The sequence below is a fragment of the Crinia signifera genome, chromosome 4 (assembly GCF_055691185.1).
Source record: "Crinia signifera chromosome 4, ASM5569118v1, whole genome shotgun sequence".
NCBI classification, from domain to species: Eukaryota; Metazoa; Chordata; class Amphibia; order Anura; family Myobatrachidae; genus Crinia; species Crinia signifera.
Window position 1 is genome coordinate 207,003,752 of NC_139220.1, and position 23,937 is coordinate 207,027,688.

Consider the following 23,937-nt stretch of genomic DNA (forward strand, 5'->3'; position numbering starts at 1 on the left):
ACCTCCACCATCGGAATGGGGACAAGTTCAGCCATTTCTGAGCCAATGTGAATCACCCCCAAAGTATTAACAGGTCAGTTTATTTCAAGTTATCAGGCTGTTGGGGAGATTGTCTAACATCCGCGCCCCCTTACCGCCGCACATCGCCGGCTACCGCTAACATAATTATTGCATATGCTCTAAAATATGCGATAATTATGGCAAAAGACAGCTCTTGCATCAAGAGCTGTCACAGGTCCGGGCAGCACAGCGCTGTGCTTCCCGGACACAGGTGGTGGGGGGGGGGGGGTGTACAGGTGGCGGGGGGGGGGGGGGTTGGCGTGAGTTGGTGGTGGTCGGTGCGGGGTGGCGTGGGTTGCGTTAAGAAGCCCATAGGCTTCTATGGGGTATCGCCAGCTTTTGCTGGCGATACCCCCTGCAGCGAAAACCCGGCGTGTGGGTTTTGCTGCATATCAAAATGTGGTAAAAACACGGATAACGGGGTTTATACCGCATTTCTGTTTTAGAGAATCTCCCCCTGTGTCTGAAAAGTGACAGGAACTGATTGGTTGGTATCTCTCTCCACTTTATGTCTCTCCCCGCTTGATTAATCTCCCCCTTAAACAGATAAGATGTATTTCAGAAGCCATTTTATTCTGTAGCTTCTTGGGCTGAATGGCCTTTTACTGTTCAATATACTGCACACTATAGGTACCTAGTGATTATCTGATAGTGTTTGGTTACCCCAGGCATCACAAGTGAAGGAAGGGACAAGTAACATGCAGTACAGTGAGACCTAGATGCATTGCTAGGAACACAATACAGGTATGTACAACAGCAAGCAGATTAACAATGGGTTGAACAGGACTAAAGCTCCACACCTCCACATAGGCCATTATCATTACAGCATGATGAAGGGTTGGCCTTTAAATATGTTATGTGTTCCTCACAATTTTTTTTAACATAGTTAGGGACATTGGGGCTGATATTGTAGGGGTGGATATCCCCACATGGCAGTGGCCACACCCTCTGAGCATTGGTCACACCCAGTGGCGTAGCTACAGGGGTCGCAGCGGTCGCAGGTGCGACCGGGCCCCTGAGCCAGGGGGGCCCAACCCCCGCCACCAGGGCCGGACTGGCCATCTGGCACTTCTGGCAAATGCCAGAAGGGCCGATGGCCTAGTGGGCCGATTTTGTGCAGCATGATTTGAACATAGTGAGCGCCGCTATGCGGCGCAGCACGTCTATTGTTTATTGACGTCATGACGCCGCAGCGTCATGACGCGACAGTGCTTGAGCCTCCGGCGCCCACATCCTTCCAGTCAGTGTGAGTAGCGCTAATAGTGGGGGGAGCTGAGGTGACGGGAGAGCCTGGCAGATCATCACCTGGTGGGATCCGTCCTAGCCTGCCTACTGTGCAAGTGAGTGGCCTGCTTCCTGCCTTGTCCTGCTTCCTGCCCCATACCCTCATGTATATGTATCTGGCGCTGGAGGGCATATGTACCTGGCACTGTGGGGCATATGTACCTGGCACTGTGGGGCATACTGTATGTATCTGGCACTGTGGGACATATATATATCTGGCACTGTGGGATATATCTGGCACTGTGGGACATATATATATCTGGCACTGGGGTATATATGTATCTGGCACTGTGGGGCATATGTATCTGGCACTGTTGGGAATAATATGTATCTGGCACTGTGGGGCATATGTAGCTGGCACTGTGGGGCATATGTAACTGGCACTGTGGGGCATACTGTATGTATCTGGCACTATGGGACATATATATCTGGCACTGTGGGATATATCTGGCACTGGGGCATATATGTATCTGGCACTGTGGGGCATATGTATCTGGCACTGGGGGTTTGGCGTGCTGTAGACATAATATACTTGATGTATTAAAATATAAACAGACCGAGATTTTAATTTTGTTGTATGTAGGGGGGCCCCAAGCTGACCTTTCGCACCAGGGCCCATGAACCCTTAGCTACGCCCCTGGTCACACCTCCTTTACTTCTCACATTAAGCCCTTTATCATTTTCAGATTCAGGCCCATGTGGCACTTATCTGAACCTGACAGAGTGAAAATACATCAATTTTAACATTTCAATGCATAAAACACAGGGGCAAATTTAACAAGTGATATCGGGGGGAATTTACTAAGATGTGTATTCTACTTCACATGTGATGTTGCTATAGGCAACCAATCAGAATCTACTTCTTATTTATTCAGCACTCTCTAGAAGATACTAGACAGGATCTGATTGGTTGTAGAATACATATCTTAGTAAATTTCCCCCATCTTGTTTTAACTCGTTACTATTCCCAAAAGGTGTTCCAACTAATCAGCCCCTGTCATTTTTCAAATATATGACAGAAGCTGATCATCTATATATATGTCAAGTGTCTGTGAGTCTCTGAAACACTACCATCTGCTGGCAGAGAGTGAAAATACATCTCTTACACACACACATGCACAAACACAGAAGGTAGCAGACTAGCTATCGAAGCTCTTGCTTCGAACGGGCTTACTAGATAAGCACCAAGTTTAGTAACGTGGGAAATCAAGACTATCACTCATTGTTAAATCTGCTGACCCTTAAGGCCCCCATACACTAGTCTGACTTGTCCCAAGGACAAGTTAGACCAGTTTGCCCTTGAGAGCTCCCTGGGAGCTGCGCTTACGATTTGGCATTTTTACATGGGGGGGGGGGGGAGCAGTGGGTCTAGGCAGCATGGTCCGGGCAGTGGGGGCTGGAATCTTGTAGCGGCGGGGCGGAAAGCACTGCAGAATTTGAAAACATATTTGAAAAGACTGGCCGGACACTAATTGACTAAATTCTTTCGCTGGCACACACCTACGGATAGGACCGACACATCGCGGGTGCTAAAAACAATCGCAATGTTTCACTGATGGGTCTGATCCGATAGATTTAATGTGCAGCTCGTCTGACCTCCCCACTCCGATCCAATGCGCATGGGACCGTGCATCGGGTCGGGGGGGATGTCAAAAACATTTGATTTGGGCCGATTTCTCGAAATGGCCCAAATCGGACAAGTGACTCTGCAACTTAAGTTCACTTTTATCATTTCTGTCTACCATAATTCCCTATAGCTTTAGTAACACATTTTCTAATTCAATTCCCCATCTACTTCCTCTACATTTAAATGAACAGAAAGATGCCAGTGACTGCCTATGCAATGTACTGTAAATGCTTTTACTTGTTGTCATGGAGAACCTTACATCCCGATGCACCATCCAATCCACATCCAAGGTTACAAAGCAAATTGAGATTCATGCTGACAGTTTGAGTTCTCTACATTTATAGAGTGATATGAGGAGTATATTGCTGGGCGCAGCACTCAGGTTCTAACTGATACACAGCATATGGCAGCAATCTTCACAAATCGCACTGATGGTTATTACTAGTTGGTTCACGTAGCTTGAAAAGTAAAGGCTAGACATGGGATAAGGAATGGTTGGGATCTGTTATATGATCCATAAACAATGGAAATATAACAAGAAACCTGGCTACGAGCTATACCACATTATACCACCTGTGAATAAATGATGAGGTGTTGGCGAGCCAGCCCTTATTACAGTGATACATTTTAGTCTCCGGACTTATTCTTGTACCATAGCTTAAATGCCCTATTGTGGTGAAAAGACAAACACGGACTGGAGGATTCCCTCTTTGTAATGTGATTGATTTTATATAGCATTGATTATGACAGCAACTGAAATACATATGAATAGTATATGGATTAATCCATTCATTAAATCATTTGCCTTATTTTATTCCGATAAATAATATTGTAGCAATACAATATATTGATAGCATTTAGGTATGAAGTAATATTGGATTATGGATTGTTTTTCTTGAATTAATTACTGTAGCAGCAAGAAAGTAAAAGGGAAAAAAAACCTTGTTTGTAGTTCATGCTCACTCATCTTAATGCTATTAATATGTACAGTAGATTAATGTGTATTGGTTTATTTTATTGCTTATAATTTTATATATATATATATATATATATATATATATATATATATATTTGTAATGAGATAGCATAGAAACGTATGAGCTTAGCTTCCCCAGTAACAGTGAGCTAGATGAAACGATTAGTGACATAGGTCAGATGATCACTGATTGCTGCTGCCGGTTGTATGAATGGACTGACATTAACAGAAATCTATTCCGAGCACAAAAATTGATTTCTGTATGTTGTCTTAATCACAGCCTGTATGCCACTGATTCATGTGAAGGCAATATTTTGTGATGTATTAGATGCCGCCTCCTTAAAAAAATGATTTTTTTAACTATTTATTAAAAATATCACTTTTTGTACAGCTTTTGTACATGGGCTAACAGTTATTTTAGAAATACGTTTTACCAATTCACACTTGAGAGAAAAACATAAGGGTGGTTAATTATAGATGCCTGAAATCTTCCCTGGGAAAGTAAGTCTAGAGCGCTAGGGATAGTAATTGTGTGCTGTGTACATCAGCAGCCAAATGGTGGAGGGATGTCCCCGTCCAATTGGCTAAGAAACAAGGATGGTACCATCAGGCGCTTAGGTGTACACAAAGGCAACAATTTAAAAAGTTTTTAGTAATTTATTCAAAACAGTATTAATATTAATATTTGCATGAATGCACTAAAAGACATATACACATACAGTAAATTAAAAAATATTAATGAATATCAGAAATAAAAAAATAAAAATAAAATATAAGTACTGATGAAGAGATCCTGAACTCATGAGATTATATCCCCAGGGAGTCAATAGGGCTAGAGCTCTTATATATTGTTTCCAGATGGGAATATATCTGTTAATTGTCCTCTCAATGGCCCTTATTCTGTTCTAAGCGGTAACGGCCGCATGCGGCCGTTCCGCCGATGTTTTCGCTATGCGCATGTGCAGAGGGCACTCTGCGCATGTGCAGGCGAAATCACCGCACAATTTTTTTTAATGCCGCAAAGGGGGTGGATAGGGGCGTGAGGGGCTACTTAGCCTCATTTCCCTATGCATACGCCCCGCGTTTCATGGGCGTTCCCATGCAAACGCGGGGCGTACGCATGGTAATGAGGCTGTGACGCATGTGTTGGGGGCGGGCATCTGACATCGCCGGATGTCAGCTGCCCGCCCCCATACATGCTTTCACACGGACAAGTGTCCGTGAGGTCTATGGGTGCGGGAGCTGGTGGAGCGTGCGGCCCTGCCTTCGATGGTCGGTGACCATCGAATGCAGGGGGCTGCTCCAAGATGGTGGAGGCGTATCCCCCGCCATTTTCATGCGGACCGCCACATGTCCGCGTACGGACGGCCGTGGCGATCCGTATGGAAGGCGGGGATTCGCCTGCACGGTCGGAGCCGCATATGCGGCTCCGGCTGTTCCAACCAGAATAAGGGCCAATATGTTTAAATGTAATGGTGTTTTGTATGAGATGTTACTCATACATACACAGTCTTATTATTGTTTCTGATTATAATCTCGAAATAAAGGAAGCACGGGATGCGGGTTCGGATGTCCGCAGGGTCCTCCACTCCTTGCTGTAGCTGATGGCAGGGGCAGCCGGTTGCCAGACCTAGGCACCAGAACCCGCTCGCCATCTGACCTCTCCCGGCCACACATGACACAATCACCTCCCTCCGCCATCACACGAGTCACGCTGTGTGTCACACATACTGTGAAGGACGCGAACCGCTCGCTGCCCGATCTCTCCCAGCAGTACACAGTCACAGAAGTCACGGTGAGTGACAGTGAGGCTGGAACCCGCTCGCCGCCCGACCTCTCCTGGCTGCACACAGTGAGTGACGCTGTGAGTCGCAAAATGCTGGGTCGGGAACAGCGAATCGCAATCTAATCCTGAAATCCCGGACATTTTTGGGCCAAATAGAGCAGTCTTACAGATTGCATATGGCTTCATGGGCAGAGAACAGTGGCGGATTTTACCTGGGGGGGGGGGGGGGGGGGCACATTGCCTTGCAGTGAGAGGGAAAAGGGTTAGCAGCAACAGGCAAAAAAAAAGTTATAATATATTGCAGTGAAATTATAAAATGGAACGTGATCAACAGTGAAAAATATAGAATCAGTTATATAAATTAGCACAATAACTGAGTTGGATTAGCTTTCCATGTCACCAGCAGACCCCTAGCATCAGAACACCGCCGGCACCACAAGAAACTGTAGGACTTTTGAAATGCTTTATATTTCTATACTGTACAAATTTAAACCAAGCCAAACATATATATACGATGGAGACCCTTGTAAATGTGCTGCTATGGTTATATGGTTATGGTGTGTACGTATGCTGTGATGGCCTGTCTCCTTTAGTCTGCATCAAGGTCTTAGCTATTCAGTTGATCTGTACAAAACATTCTCCTTGGAAACGCATTTGCATTACAGTTGCTCTTAGCAATTAGTTGTCTGGCTGTGGCTTGGCATTATACCGTGGCCTTGGTGCAGATCTTTAGGCCTTTAATTATTGCATTTAACAATGAAGCTGTAGTACCCAATCAAGCTAATGTGCCATGTGAATGACAGTCAGCCTAGTCACATCCCACCAATCAAATGCAACCAGAATGCCCAACTCTATAATGATATATTGATAGACTAATGTACTCTGCTTAATACAGCAATGTTGCTTGGTCCAGGATGATACCAAAGACAGCTTATAAACACTAACAAACATGTATTATTTTGGTGGAACAGACTTGCTTGTACGACGTGATGTCAAGTTTAGAAAATGTCATTTACATTTGTATGTAACGAAAACTACATTTGTTTATTCTTCCTTCCTGTTGTCTATTGTTATTACTAAACATTTCTTTCTGCAACAGTTGAATTAACATAATCTTCCTCTACCATATACTGGACAGGACATATTTTGTTAATGGATGCACGTGAAGCAGCATGACAATTTTAGAGTAATTTTTTGCCTTGTGATGGCCTTAAGGATATATATGGATAAAGAAAGATCCAAGCAGAATGCAATAAATAATGCATTTGATTCTGAGCATAAATGGGAAAACAAGATTTTGTGCAATGTTCTTTTTTTATATCTTGGCCCTTATTCTGGTTCACTTGCAAAGGCAAATTCCGTCTCAAAACCATGTGCACTGCAGGGGGGGGGGGTAGATGTCACTTGTGCAGAGAGAGTTCGATTTGGGTGGGGTTTTACTTCAAAGTGAGATCTATATTGCAGTGTAAAAATAAAGCAGTCAGTATTTTCCCTGCACAGAAACAAAATAACTCACCCAAATCTAATTCTCTCTGCGAAAGTTACATCTGCCCCACCTGCAGTGCACATGGTTTTGTCCATTTGAGAAGAAATTTGCCCCCCATAACAAGTAATAAACATCCAAAAGACTTCAGAAAACCTGTTTCTTAACACACCCCATATACAGTATGCCAGGAGATGCCCTCATGAAACACCAGCACATGCCAGCAGACATCTCTCCACATGCCCATTATATTTCCACATGCCCCTTACATGATATCAGACATAACTACATGCTCCTTATGAGTTATCAGGCACACCTACACCCCGAACATGCAATCAGACATACCTACATGCTCCGTACATGCAATCAGACATACCTACATGCTCCGTACATGCAATCAGACATACCTACATGCTCCGTACATGCAATCAGACATACCTACATGCTCCGTACATGCTATCAGACATACCTACATGCTCCTTACATGCTATCAGACATACCTACATGCTCCTTACATGCTATCAGCCATAACTACATGTCCCTTACATGCTATCAGACCATGCACCCATAACATCTGAGCCCTCCCTCCTCCCTCCTCAATGTATTTATGTATTTGTAGCTTACCTCCCAATATTCGGGTATGGGTCATAGAGTCGACCACAGGAAGATCTAAATGCATTGGGTCGACCACTGAAGGTCGACATGGCCTAAGGTCGGTGGGTCGGACAAAATATTATCATTGTGAACCGTTTGTGTATTATTCAGCCAGCGCTGGCATAGCCACCCATTCGGTGGGCGGGGTAAGCCTATCAAGGTGTAAGTGCACGGGTTCCTAAGATAGCTGCGTACCCAACGTGTGGCTTCAAGTGGTAGTGACAAGCCATATAAGTTTCTTTTTCTGATTTAGGACCAGTTCTAAGAAATTTCCACTCTGTTTTAGATGTAACAAATATAATTCTAAAAATTGGTGAGCAGTAAACTCCACCTGCAGCTAAAAAAAAAGTACAAATAGCATAACATTAACAATACTCAAAAGAACAGATTTGAAAAATAGTATTTTTACATTTAACAGATAACACACGATGAATCACATGGTATCTCACAAAAATATATTGTAGTCGTTGTGACACATTCAGGGAAATGTTAAACACATGAAAATTTAGCAAATTAGCCTTTCTAAAGAAGGATCTCAGGATCTGAGACACAATAATTGTGGCTCTAACGTTGGACATCATCCCCATCTGAAACTATTGGTTGCATATTGGAGAACCAGTACTAGCTACATTGGGCGGTATTCAATGTGAATACCGCGACGTGCAGCGAATCCTGTTTAGGATTCACTGCACATTCGCCACTGCTCGCTGTGTTCCGGAGCCTCGCCGGCTCCGGTATTCAACGAGTCAGGGGCTCGCTGCCCCTGACCGGTGAATTTGAGCTCCTGCGGCGGACGCCGCAGGGAGCCTGAGGACGGTGGCAGACAGGGAGATGGAAGTCTCCCTGCCTGCCCCAGAACGTTTGTGGGGGGGAGGTGGGCTCCCCGGGTACCAGGCAGCACAGGCTGCCCCCCGGGGGTGCCAGCAGGGGACCGGGTATATTCACTACACCCGATCATGAATATGTAATGATCGGGTGAAGTGAATATATGAATATCTAATGAGCGGCTCGGCTCCCGGCCCCCTGCTGTCTGCTCTGTGTAAAAAAAAATATATATATATTTTTTTAAAATTAAATATATATTCATGTGCTTACAGCACATGAATAAAAATAGCATGCCCCTCCTCAGAATAAAATTCCTGATTTTTTAACACCAATTGTAAAACACAAAACACTTTTTTTTAAAAGTTACCCTTCCACTTCACCATAAAAAGATAGCGATTGCTACTCGGTGAATCATGGCGAAAAAAACCTTGAAATGTATTCACCATCTGGTCATTGAATAGGGTGATTCACCGTTTTAGTCAGAAATTCGCCTTACAGCACAAAATCGCGATAAAAACCTGGCGAATCAGCCTCATTGAATACCGCCCATTGTCTGGAACTGTGGCCAGATGACATCTTGGACAACCAGGACTACCAACTAGTTGCTGATTGCCAGTGGTGATCTGTGGCCAGATGTTTCAGGCTCAGTGTGTTGCAAAAAGAACAAAAAACAATTATGTGCAGGACTGTTAAACTTCAGAGGGTAAAGAATAACACCTTGTAGTGTTGAATGTTAGTAATGGGGGATCGTACCTTGACTCACAGCGAATGATACAGGGGAAGTGCATATCTAGGTATTTTTAGAAGGAAGGCCTGCAACTTTGAAGGGACACCCTGCTGGTGTGACCTTTCCTTAAATAACCAATATGGCAGGGGTAAATAGCAGTTTTTAGGTAGACCATAATAGTATGCTATATGCATGCTAATAATAAAATGTTACTTTAAGGCTGATTGGTTGCCATAGGTGACCATTCTACTGACCTATGTTTCCACTCTTCTCACTGCTTCACAAATAGGTCCCCTATTAGGCTTGGTATAATATAAAATAGCAACAATTGAATTGAAAAAAATTCCCTATTCATACACATTTTATTCGTTTCTGTACATTGCATCTTTTTACAATGTATAAGATCTTTGTAAATTTGTCTAGATATATTGTGTACATTAGGACTATATCGAAAGATCATTTGTAGCATGATAGGAGCTTTAATTCTGTCACAAATAACTGACTGAGATTTATTTGATTTGTACAGCAGTTAAAAACATTTGCATATAAGACATCTGCCAGATTTGACTGATTGATGCCTCCGTAGCAATCTGTAAAAGCTTAACAGCCAAATAGCCCGTACCACATTTCCATAACTGCAGTGCAGGCAAATCTTCCACATGACTGTCTTGTGTTGCTGGGTAGACATCTGTAATGCTGCAATAGCCACTCTCGTAGCATGTATGAAAGACATATCAGATAGTGGGGCAGATGCATTAAGCCTTAACTAGAGATAAATGCAAGGGTGATAAAGAGAGATAAACGTCCAGCCAATCAGCTCCTTACTGACTTTTTTCAAACACAGCCTGTAACATGGCAGTAAGGAGCTGATTGGCTGGATGTTAATACATTTGCCCCAGTGTTATACAATCTGCTAGAAATAATGTTCATTGTGATGCCACATCCAATGCACCCATATAGAAGTACCGTATATACCAATATAACATTATTGTACTGTAATTGATCTAATCTTGACAGTGATTTTCTATTGTGCAATTGTGCATCATGGTCTTTCAATAAGTATAGTGTTAATGTTTTATGCTATAACAGGGTAGAGCGCATATGTACAATAGGGTATATATATATGTATATATATATATATATATATATATACATATATATATGCTATAATGGGGCTGCTTCATTCTGGTTTGTTTTATAATCTTTTTACCTTTTAGAGATTGGAGAAAAATTATTACCTTGACTATCTAAAAGGACTACTGAGGCGTAAAAAATCCAAAAGCAGGTGTGTTACAATGTTTTTCCATTTCATTTTGTATATTCACTAATTAGTCATTTGACACAAGCTAATTAACATTTGTTTTTCTGCTTTACTTTTACAAAAAAATATACCTTTTGTATGCGGTCACGTACAATAATGTTTTTTAAGCAATAATTGAATTCTGTAAACATGTCAAAAAAAGAATTGTGGTCCATTTTATCCATACAGGTTATTCAGCTACAGTATTTGGTGTTTTTTTATATAGTTGTTTGTTAAATTTCATTCCATTATTGACACATGTTTGTAAAAGTAAAAATGAGTATACCAAAAGATCTGCATTTAGTAAATATACAGTATGTCAGTGTTTTTGACAAACAGGTTGCATGCTCTTATTTTCTTCGTGTATTATAATGATTGTCTTTGATTGTCAGCAAATGTAACCTTCCATATTTGTGTTTTCACAGTAAAGACTCAGTCAGTATTAGGTCCCAAGTGTCCCTCAACCTCTGCGCCTACCTTTGTCCTCCCAAAACAGGTAAAGTGCTGCTTATACACAGTGGCAAATTTCCAATTAGGTAGGTGCCTAGGGGCGGCATTTGTTGGGGTTGGCACTTTTTGGGGGGCGGCACATGGATGCTTGTTTTGATACTATCAGTATGAAATATACAAGTAACTGCAAAATAATTCCACTGTACTGCACAATATGCCATCTTAGTGTAAATGTGTAGGGCATACACATATTGCCCCTGTCATCTGTTAGTACATATGTGTACATAATTAAAAATAAAAGCAATTATAGTGTATTTTACCTATTATTCTATTAAATTGGAAAACTCAAATGAGGTTTTATAATCAACCAACCAATCAAAATAATAATTTGTCAAAGTGTGTGTGTGTGTGTGTGGAGGGGTGGATCACCATTACTTTTGTGCCTAGGGGGCGTTGTCACCTGTAAATTCACCCCTGCATATACACTTCATGTGGGCATTGACTGATGTAACACTCACACCATAAAGAAATAGGACAGGGCTACTGACATGGTGCACGGAGGTCATGTACTGTCTTCTGTTCTATTGATATATCTGTTTCTCTGTTACTTTGCAAAATCACTGTACAACACTGCAGAAACTATGCGGTGCCTTAAAAATAACACATAATAATAATAATAATAATAATAATAATAATAATAATAATAATAATGTATAATGCCTCCTTCACTTCTCACTGAAGTTCCATTTTCCACAGGTTTTCACTTGTCGCTAAGATCCGTTCTAGCAGTAACTGTATCTATACTATCTGCATATCAGGTAATAAAGTGCAAAGTCCACAAAGGCTGGTGACTGTTCTTAGCATGGGTTGTAAAATATTGGAGGGATGGCCAGAACCTACTAATTGCATTCCATCCTCTTCCCACAGGTGGCTCTCCTCCTGCTGGCAGCTTTTCTCCCAACTGTGCAAAAGATCCGTGGATCAATTGATGCAGATTTTATACTCATGATATCTGGTTTTGGATTAAACGTAGATGATGACAGAGCCAAAGCAGTGGATTATGTTGTTTACTATATCTGGACAGTGGAAGGTGAGAGGACAGAGACTATTGGTAATATATTAGTTTAACTTGATAACTTAATTGGTTAAAACTTAAAAGGGGAATATATAGGTGCATAGTACTACAGCATTGTAATACCACTCAATTCAGGTTCCCTCACAAATGTGCTAAAATCACAGTTCACCAATTTAAGCATTTCTGCACATGTGCATGCTTTGCTTAATGCAACTGCAGTCTGTGCGCTAGTGAGGGGTGGCAATGCAGCGTTGGGAGGCTGGTTTCGTGTCATTGGGGGGCGCCATCTGGACAAAGGAGGAGTGTCGGTACAGATTGTGGTGCAGGTTGCGGTGGCTGAGTGACATCACACACAGGCACTTCAACCTAAAACATTGCAGCCTTGCGCCTGCCTTCAAAGCTATGCTGCCAGGCAGGGGGCTACACTAGTTATTTGAGCCCAGAGCTATTCAGCAAAGCAGGCACATAATAATGATTAATTCAAATGTTGCATTTAATTGTGAACCTAAATTAGTCCCTATGCAAGCTAAGTTACCAGGAAATGGCCAAGATCAAAGTATCATGTGTAAATATCCCAATAAAACTGTAGCACACATGGGGATTCCTAACTAAGACCGTACTTGTACTTAATAGTACGTAAGCCTCACACATACTACCCGACCTGGACGATGCTAATATAGTTACCTATATTAGCTGCTATATCATTTGGCTATATAGCCAAATTGACCTGCATGTTCGGCAGACATGCGCAGGTATTGAGTGTACACACTGGAGGATATTGTGAAAGATATCGCTCAGAAGCCCTTTTCTGGGTAATATCTTTCACAATATCCTTTAGTGTGGATGGGGCTATAGTTATCAGCTGTTGCAATTTTGATTTACAATAATGTTATGAAAAAGTACGAAAACCACTGCCTTATATGATTGCCACAGACATTTAGACACGGTCATTTAGAGTTTTAAAATGTATTCATATATTTGAAATTACGTATTTGTTATTTTCTTCTACAGTGTGTTATATTGCTGCTCTGGTTCTGTCCTGCGCTGTGACATTAACAATGCTACTGAGATCACTATCGAAGCACAGGTAAAGTAGAAATGAGAGTGGACTGAGAAACCATAAACTGAGTCTAGGTAGGGAAAAGAGGCTAAAATAAGCATTGCATTGTTAGAAAATAAACTATTATCAGCTTGCTTAGGAAAGAGGTACTATCCAGAAGATACGTAAAGAAGTGACGATGCTAAGCATGGGAGAGCAAGAGAAAGTATAAGGAACATAAGTACTATACTGAGCCTGATTAAGGATAATAGACTACACTGCTGGTGGGGGTGGGTAGACACAGTGCTTGAAACAAGGGCTGGGTTATGCTGCAGCCAATAATGCTGCAAAGAAAACGGATGGCTGGGCATCCGCCATCGAGTCTTTCGATTCGATGGTCACTGACCATCACATCAAAAGTAATCGATTGAGAAAAAATCACTGGCTGGGGGGAGGGAACATCAAAACACCATGGAATGTTTACCATTCGATGGCAGCAAACTTAGGATTGCCACCATCGAATGGTAAAACTGCAACCTTCGAAACAAAAACAATGATGGTACTGAAACAATGTGATGTGATGTCAATCCCTGTGCTATGTTTTAGCTTCTGCTGCCTGTGCTATGTGTTACCCTGTGCCCCCCTGTGCTATGTGTTACCCTGTGCCCCCCTGTGCTATGTGTTACCCTGTGCCCCCTGTGCTATGTGTTACCCTATGCTCCCTGTGCTACGTGTTACCCTGTGCCCCCTGTGCTACGTGTTACCCTGTCCCCCCTGTGCTATGTGTTACCCTGTGCCCCCTGTGCTATGTGTTACCATGTGCTATGCATTTCCTTGTGTCATGTTTTACCCAGTGTCCCACTGCCCCCTAGTATTATGTATTATCCTTTACAGTTGGTAACCATGTGTCACTGTGTTCAATGAATTAGCCTATATGCCCTGTGCTATGTGTTACTCTGTGCCATGCATTACCCTGTGCTATGTATTGCATTGTGCCGTTACCTTGTGTCTCCTGTTACATCTGTTACCTTGTCCCCCACTATGCCATGTGTTACCCTGTTCCCCCCTGTGCTATGTATTGCCCTGTGCCAAGGGTTACCACACTGTTCCATATGTTACTATGTGCCATGTATTACCCTATGCCTCCTGTGCTATGTATTAGCTTGTGCCCCGTGTGTTCTGTGTTGCTCTGTGCTGTGTATTACCTTGTGTCTCCTTGTACCATGTTCTATCTACCCTATGCCTCCCTGTACTATGAATTACCCTGTGCATCATGCTGCCACATGCCCCTGTGCAATGTATTAGCTTGTGCCCCCTATGGTATGTGTTACCCTGTGCTATGCATTACTGTGCCCACCTTGCCATCTGTTACCCTGTGCCCCCTTTTATATCTATTTTATTGTCCCCCATTGTGCCATGTGTTACCCTGCTGTACACATATTTTACATGTGTTACCTTTTCCCCCTTTTACTACTACTACTACTGTATGCTTATTATTTACTTGAAATGTGTTGTTTTCTAGGTGGGCACTGCAGTCTTTGTGTGCTGGCCAGGTTTCGCAGGTTTTTCTAAACTCCCGCTCTCTTCATCCATTACCACCAACTCTTGCAAGCTGGATGAGTCACATCAGTTACCAGGCTGCGGTGACTTGTATAGGTAGTTACTGCACCCTATATACTGACTGTTTCTGAACATAGACAAGTCACTGTATACTGATATAAGATATTTATGCATCTTATTTCTAAGGACTCATCCTGCAGCATGTAATACTGTTTCTTGTTCATCTGATTATTACATTTCTGATCATTATTCCAATCGGGTATGGAAAGTTCCAAATTATTCTCCAAATCCTAGAGAAAACATGGTGAGTACTATGCACATGGTTTTTAAAGATAGAAGATATTTGCTGTAAATTCACTTTAAACAATAGTATTGTACAAAGTTTGCAAAGTTATCAATGGCAGATGTGAAGCCTGGATCTCCCTATACTTAATAGTGTTCCCATTTCATTATATAGTGTCCGCAAATTACACAGCACCTAAATGTTCAGAGAACGTTTCATAAATCACATAAGTGCTGAAACCATTGGAAAATATAAATTCTGCCACTGCACCACGCTTACACACATTTGGTGCTCCTATTTTCTATCTGAGGGTGATAGCCGTGATATCAGTTTCACAGTCAGCAGGGGATATGGACCATGGACAGACACTGGGGGTTATTCTGGTTGATTGGCAAGGCTGCTGGCGCCACCCATTCGCAAGCACAATTCACACGCAGGGTTTGTGAATGGAGGTTACACAGTAACATCCATTCGCAGGCCAGGGGGGGACGCCCACATCTTTCGACGGTTGAATTTGCAAGCTGTGGTGCATGCACGCTGGGAAGGAAATGGCTCATGGAACGCCCATGAAACGCTAATGGGGCCTCCCATCACGCCACGCCCCTCTCTGCCCCTGTCAGCTGTCCTGGGTGCGTGCACCCGGCGAACAGTCTGTTCACTGTGGGTGCACGCACCCTGCGTATGCCTGTGTGCCTTAGGGTGGCATGAGGGCGGCTGGGGAGAATGAGTGATGCTGTCCATCCTCACATGCTGCTCATCTCCATGCTGAAGTTGCTGCAGGGACAGGTTTACTTACCTGCCTGTCCCCCAGGTGTGTGCCGTATCTCTGCTTGGGGGGTGGGGAGTTTGGGGAGCTTTTTGAGGGTGGTAGTAACAGCCTGCATATATCCAGATGGAGCCACTCTCAATAGCTGCGTCAACACACCATTCCCCAGGACATGGATGCGCAAGCGTCTTACATGCTAGCACGTCTATTCCCGCAGATGGGGCACGCAAGTATCTCACACGCATGAGCACCTCAGTCGCGACATGTTGCAGCATGACAATTGCTGGAAGCCGCTCAGATGAGAGCGGCTCCATCTGTATGTATAGAATGTGTAAGGGCATTACAGTGTGTGTGGCGTAATGCGTACAGGACATTGCAGTGTGTGGCATAATGTGTAGGTGGCATTATGGTGTGTGGGATATAGTGTAAGGGGCATTACTGTGTGTAGCGTATAGTGTGAGGGGCATTATGGGGGGTGCCTGAAACTATTTTGGCTTGGGGGAGCAAAATTTATAGTTAGCCACTGACCCTAGCTTTATCCTATGGAAGCCTATGGGTTTTTACTGTATAGGAGCTGTAGAGGCAAACCCCCCCCCCCCCCCCCCCCCACATCACTCTGCACACATGCAGTGGGACTTCTGGGGCTGAAACCCAGAAGTCCAGGGACAGGCACTCATTACAAAGGGCAGCTTCTATTGGGAGAGCTGCTGTTTGTGTTACTAATTACCAGTGGCAGTTTTTACCTATGGGCTGCAGCCCCCCCAGGTAAAATCCTACACTGTAGTGAAGTGGCATCACTGTGACTGGCAGTGACTTCCAATTGGAAGTCCGACCTGCCAGTCACAAAGGCAGTCCCATTGGGAGGTGTTCCCTCCCTCTGGGACGCCTTTGTGCGGGCTGCCGTGCAAAAATGGCAGATGCGCATGCGCAGTACCTATATACTGTAGGTACTGCGCACGCGCTGGTCCTGGTGCCTGTAACTTACATTGTACAGGCGCGGGGACCAAGATTGCATCTATGGGCTGTTGCCCAAGCAGCCCATAGAAGTTGGCTGCATGTGCGGTACATGTGTGTACTGTGCATGTGCCAGTCCCAGCGCCTGTCATTCATCATCACAGCAAAGGCGCCGGGACGGGAGAGGAGGCAGCAGCGGCAGCGACAGGGGGAGCGGGGTGCCTGAATCACGGCACCCCCGCTGCGGGCAGAGGCAGCCCCCCTCCCCCAATAAGGTACAAGCCACCGCTGCTAATCACGTATGTAAGTAGCAAAGGTTTGGTAAATGGCGAGATGTACCATGCAAGGTGGGTACATCCTGCTGGGGGCAGCAGAGGCTGCAGAGCTTTGTTCTAGAAACACATAGGGTGACATTTAATAGGATGCAATTTTTAGACACTTTCCAAAATCGCACCTTATCGCACTTTTCAAAATCACTTTTTTTTCCCAGAATACGCATATTTAATGGGATGCGAAATCTGGGCAAAAAGGTGCGATAAAGTGTGATCATGTGTGATTTTTAGTCATGAAAATGTGTGATTTATAGTCATGAAAGTGTGCGATTTCTGTCATGAAAACATGCAAATTTGAGGAAATGTGCGATTTTGTGTTGAAAAAATGGAATTTTTTTTTGTGAGTTCCCCCCTCCTGAGCATAACCAGCCCCAGCCTCATTGAGCCGGACCTGGTTCCAAAAATACGGGGGACAAAAAGCGTAGTGGTCCCCCGTATTTCTAAAACCAGCCTCGGACTCTTGGACCGGTCCTGGTCCAAAAATATGGAACGTGTTCCCCGTATTTTTGGAACCAGGTCCAGCTCAATGAGCCTCTGGGGTTTTAAAAGTCCTCTGGGGTTTGGGGAAAGGGGTCAAGAAATGTATACTCATAGTGCATCCTATAACTATGCTGTTTTGTTTTCTTAAGGCCATACTGGCTCCTGCTGTTCTTGGTAACATTGACGCAACACCTCTGTACGCGTTTTATCTTCCTGGAAAGAAATACAGGCCAGATTACTAACAGGTACTGTATTTAAATTTGCTATAATAATATACAAAGTTTATATATACCCCCACTGCACAAACTCCTCCAGCTTGGCCAAATCCTCGCTAAACTACAGCTGGATTTGAATCAGGCACACATTTGGTACCGGAGGGGGGAAGGGAGTGACATACAGTCAGTGGCGGCTCTTACCATTTAGGAGGAGGGGGACTGCCGCAATGCGGCTGCCGATGCCCCTGCCGCGATCCCCGCGCCATCCCAGACGCCGGTCCTCTGCACGGGGCCAGCGCATGCGCAGTAACTTCATACATACTGCACATGCGCTGGCCCAAGCCTCCATGGGCTGCCTTTGCAGCAGCCCCCGGAGGCTTAATCCGGTTCTGCGCATGTGCAGAACCCGGTTTGGGAGCTGCGGCGCATATGCACAGAGAGAGGCATCCTGGAGGGAGTGAAAACCTCCCAATGGGTCTGCCTTGAGTGACTAGCCGGTCAGACTTCCAAAAGGAAGTCACTGCCAGTCACATTGGAGCCAGAGCAGTCTCACAGACTGCATCTAACTTCATCTAGCAGAGACAGTTCGGATTTTACCTTGGGAGGGCTACAGCCCTGCAGCCCATAGACTGCCACTGCATACAGTAGAATGGACATGCTCTGTATGTCACCGCTGCATGCTTACATGGACTAATGAATTCCAGGTCTTATCTACAGTACTGCCGGTCATCTGATAATCGCTTGGGCTGTGATGTATCTCTGGCTGGTGGGGGCTCAGTTGATGGTACCAAGGCTGTGGACCCCAATCAGATTCTTCCAGCACATCCACCAGCATGTGTGTCATATGATGCATGTGTAGACGGACTCCCAGTCCTATAGCCTGAAGTCCTCACACACCGCAAAGGACAGCTCTCACAGGAAGAGCTGTCCTTTGCTAAAATCTTCATGCATTCTGCGTTAGTGAATAGTGATATGCATGTGATTAAAGGCAGGAATCGATGCATCACAACATTAAGCATCCTGCCCCAAGTAGGAGTTATTATTGTAAGACACAAACTAACCTGCTTGTGAACCTATGTGGTTTTGGGTTACAATGGCAGTATGCATATTATGTGCATTTTACCTGAATATAACAGATGTGTTTGCCTCTACATGATCCCACTTGTGTCCTTTGCATCACTATGTGGAAACAACTAACACCTACCATACTGAAGGCTAAGGTATATAAACTGCAATAATGTATAGATACAGTACATTCCCCTTGGAAACTAGCACCATGGAAACGGTTCCTTGGCAGTTCTGTACCCAGCATGCATGCACACGAGCAAATGCCATTTGTGTCACAGTAGAACATTTCCACGCCAAACCAATGGAATTTATTTAGCTGGAACAAGTTGAACTATTAGTGAATATGTTGTTATGTTTCTAAACGTACTTCAGACTTACATCAGATATAAATGTGTCTATTTTTATTTTCCTTCCTCACATTATTTGTGCAAATCTGTCATGCTGAAATTGTAACTGGAGCATTTGTAGTTTTATTATACTCTGCTCAGTGTTCTGTAATATTTATTTTTGCTTACACATGGGGAAACTATGTGTTAAATTATTCCATAATAAAAAAAGGAAATGTATTAATCCTCCTAAACATTACATAATTATGTCATATAATAATATGATACTATAAAAAGGATTCTAAAAATGTAGTGAAAATGAATTTCAGTTCGATATAGAGTAGAAATAATATGTTTGACTATTAAGTGCTAGCATTTGTGATCCATCTTTAGCCTGGTTGCTACCTTGTGTGGCCTGTCATATAGCATCATTCTTCCTGTGTCTCAGCTGCCAGCCGTATCCTTCAATCTTCTCTCCAGCCTCAAGCCCAACTGTGTATCTCCAGCCACATGCCCACCTGTCCTTTGAGGGGGCATAAATATGAGATAACAATAGTAGTAAAAATAATAATTCTACAATTCAATAAAGCATTGTTTTTTATCCTAGTGGCAGATAGTATTTTATGGGTATATATATATATATATATATATATATATATATATATATATATATATATATATATATATATATATATACATAGTGCAGGCATTTACAAACTTGGACCTCATATTCTAGCTATTATCTTCTAGACTCAGGTGATAGATATATGATAGGTAGAATCTGATTGGCTGCTAGGACAACACCCCCCCCCCCCCTCTTCACCCTTAAAACTAGTAAATATGCTCTTAACAATCTAGGTTTTATTGGTATCCATGCTTGAAAACAGGTGACCTAATTAGTACCTCATTTATTTTGATTTAACCATCTGTCCTGTAGCCTGGATATCACTAATACCTGCACTTTGTGCATTGGGGACTGGGGTTGGGAATGCCTGATATAGCAGCAAAGCGATATGGACACACTTGCCTACCTGACCCTCTCCATGAGGGAGAAAATGCTCTGTTCCTGCACTTCCCTGGTAATGTAGGATTGCCATCACCTGTGGGGAGCTAGGTAATTGCTAAGAAAGGTGTTTCACCACAGGTGATGGCAATCCTACATTACCAGGGAAGTCCAGGAACAGAGCATTTTCTCATGTCCATGAGGGTCAGGTAGGCAAGTATGGATATGGAGAAGTGGAGACTGCGCAGGACCACTGATGGGAATCTGTTGATCTGCAGAGGAGATAGGGGAGGTTAGTATTTTATTCTAATAATGTAACTCTATTTTTATTATTGTTTTTACATGATTTATTTAATTATTTTAAATCTATTTGTTTATTTGTATCTATTAGATCCATATTACATGTGAATCTAATATTGTTAATGTTGAGGAGAAGGGAATATCGGAACTGGGCCTTCCTACAGTATGTTAGTATGGTACTACAGCACTCATAGAATCATGGGGAAATCTCCAGGTTTTCCAGGAAACCCCACTGAATACAGAAGTGCGAGTTACGTTCACAATTAGAATATAGAAGCTCTCACATTTGTTGGAAGGGGAGTGGTCCATGTTGCATACCTCCCAACATGACCCATTCCAGGAGGGACACAATGCTCTGTTCCTGGACTTCCCTCTTAATGTATGATTACCATCACCTGTGGTGGAACACCTTTCTTATCAATCTTTCTTACCTGTTAGATACAGGTGATGGTAATCATACATTAAGAGGGAAGTCCAGGAACAGAGCATTGTGTCCCTCCTGGAATGGGTCATGTTGGGGGGTATGACACTGTCTGTCTTCTGTTACTTACTCAGCACTGCCAGAGTTGTGTCATTGACATAACTTCCAATACAGTTCCCAAGTGCACTACTGAACAACATTCACTAAATCTTTTCTGTCTTTCTTGAATAGGAAGAGAACGTGTCCCTGAGCATCTTGCTACACAGCAGGGGCACCAGAGAGTCCACTGTGTCACCATTGACTACTATTAGAGGGCCATTGCCACCACTGTAGGTGTGTGCTATGCCCTGTGTGCACACTACCCATATGAATGCTGTAAGCTCCTTTCTGGATCTGTCACATCCTGTATGTGCTTTCCTGAAATGACCCCATAGGCAAACAAAGGGAGTTGCTCAGAAACCCTTCTTTCCCACAACCTGGCCAGCAGCCACAAGTTCCACAACATGCAGTGTGAAGGGCAGAATGGAGCTGCTGCACAGATTTCTGCTGTGTATGTATGTGTGGATGAGGGTGTTATGGCACCCATAGTCTCACACAAGTCGCCTATGGAAGAGGGCAGGAAATCTCTATCCTACAAAGGAAATCCCTGACCTCTTCCCATCCCCTAAATGGTGGCAACCCTCCTCTGCTTTAACAAATGAACGTTACCCCCTCCATTTGAATGGCAGCAGACTGTCAGTACGGCAAGGGAATCAGACACAGATGCTCCTTGGATGCTCTTCATATCTTGGTTTGAGTGTTTAAGAACATTACTATAGTTGGTACTTGTTTCCTAGCACGGCCACACCGATTTACATCGGGGTGGTCGTGTCGGAAAAATCGGGTCGATCGCATCGCATGCGATTTGGTCGCATGCGATGCGATCGACGCGACCGACCGATTTTGGACCCGATTTTTTTTTTGAATGAAATGTAAATCGGGTCCCTGGGACCCGATTTTACATTGGATTCAATGTAAAATATTCCCAACCCCCCCAAATTTAACGTCGTACACCCCACCCCACGATAGACGCCAACCCGAAGCGTGGCGAGCGCAGCGAGCCCGCGAGGGGCGGCGGTGCGCGTCCTCCGACCTTTTCATTCCCCTACTATCCACGTCGGCGTGGAGTTGAGAATAGAATAGTGTGGCAAACGCAGCGAGCCACCGAGCCCGAAGCGTGGCGAGCGCAGCGAGCCCCGCGAGGGGACGCGGATACCTTCACAGGTAAACGCGTCCCTTCGCGGACTTCACAGGTGTCCGCATCGCCACGGACACCTGTGAAGCCCGCGAGGGGAGGCGTATAACTGTGAAGGTATCCGCGTCCCCTCGCGGGGCTCGCTGCGCTCGCCTCGCTGCGCTCGCCACACTATTCTATTCTCAACTCCACGCCGACGTGGATAGTAGGGGAATAAAAAGGTCGGAGGACGCGCACCGCCGCCCCTCGCGGGCTCGCTGCGCTCGCCACGCTGCGGGTTGGCGTCTATCGTGGGGTGACGACGGGGACATCTAAAATGTGAAATGGGTCATATTGGCCCATTTCACATTTTTCACATTTTTTCAGGATTTCAATGTTAAAAAATCTTTTAACATTGAAGCCTATGTAAAAATCGGGGGCATCGCGTCGGGACCTATGTTAATGGTCCCGACCGACGCGATGCCCCCGATATTTTATCTTTCCCGACACGATTTCAATGTTAAAATATTTTTTAACATTGAAGCCTATGGGGAAATCGCGGGCATCGCGTCGGTCGCGTCGGGACCATTGTTAACGGTCCCGACCGACGCGATGCCCCCGATATTTTGTCCTAGCCGGCCAAATGGACCTGATTTCAAAGGAAATCGGGTCCATCGTATGGATCGTGTACCTTAACTTAAAGGTACACGATCCATACGATTGTGGCCGTGCTAGGAAACAAGTACCCTATAGTTTTATGCCAGAATGTGAGGAACACTTTCATTATGTTTTTCCCCCAACTGCTGTCGGACCAGTGTCAGGTTTGATTATGTAAATAACTGGTATATATTTGATCAATTTAGAACTGACAAGCAAGTACTCGCTGACATAGGCGTGCGCAGAACATTTTATTAGGGGGTGCACCATCAAAGGGGTGTGCCTAGCACCACCTATTGGGCGTGTCTAACACCGACAATCAGGTGTGTCTACAATCATATATGGACCCTCACTACAATATAAGCCACACCATAATCTGCTGCCTCTTTCACTTTTAATCTTCTAATTACTCTGTATAACAGTACATGCAAATACAGTCATAAACATATATGGATGACACAGGTATGTAGCGATATGGATGATACAGGTATGTAGCGATATGACAATGGTTTAGTACAATTAACAATGCAAAACACACATAATTGATTGATGGGCGCTTCTTTTAATGGAAAACAGTGCTAAAAAGCAAAAGTATTTGGTAAAAGGTATTGCTGGTATTCATAGGTGTACATAAGGGTGGGCACAGCATTAGGGGGTGCCTGTGCACCTGCGCACACCTATGCTCGCTGACAAGCTTCTGTTTCTTGTTTACACAGGAGAAGTCTCTTCTTGCTCACCTACCTCTTGCTCCCAGTGAATATTTTGCGTGGTGGGCTGCTGTCCATTGCCCGTCTTGTGGTTTCTCTTACCTTTAATGTCATCCACTTTTGTCGTTTGGATCTGAGCTTGCTACAGCATAGTGTTCAGGGCTGGGACCCAGGTAAATGCAAAACATGACTGCCATGAGGGAAACCTGTATACATATCTCCTTCCAGCAAGCTGCAAACTGATCATGATTTGGGAAGAGCCAATTGTCAGTGATTTAGTGACATATAACATAGATTATACACTACAATATGTTTTATATCGACAGATGATGACTTGCCCTGCCCCCAATCATTAACAGCTAACAC

At 44.0% G+C, this 23,937-nt stretch overlaps 1 protein-coding gene across 2 annotated transcripts in view; it reads left to right on the plus strand.

The window, feature by feature from the left end:
• STRA6 (signaling receptor and transporter of retinol STRA6) overlaps positions 1–23,937 on the plus strand; it is a 54,602-nt gene that overhangs the window by 26,383 nt on the left and 4,282 nt on the right. For both annotated transcript variants that reach the window (XM_083183586.1, XM_083183587.1), the window contains exons 8-16: positions 10,640–10,707; positions 11,148–11,218; positions 11,929–11,990; positions 12,100–12,262; positions 13,259–13,334; positions 14,809–14,942; positions 15,033–15,150; positions 17,811–17,906; positions 23,581–23,744. In XM_083183586.1, coding sequence (XP_083039712.1) covers positions 10,640–10,707; positions 11,148–11,218; positions 11,929–11,990; positions 12,100–12,262; positions 13,259–13,334; positions 14,809–14,942; positions 15,033–15,150; positions 17,811–17,906; positions 23,581–23,744 — 952 coding nt within the window. The remainder of the gene's footprint in view (positions 1–10,639; positions 10,708–11,147; positions 11,219–11,928; positions 11,991–12,099; positions 12,263–13,258; positions 13,335–14,808; positions 14,943–15,032; positions 15,151–17,810; positions 17,907–23,580; positions 23,745–23,937) is intronic.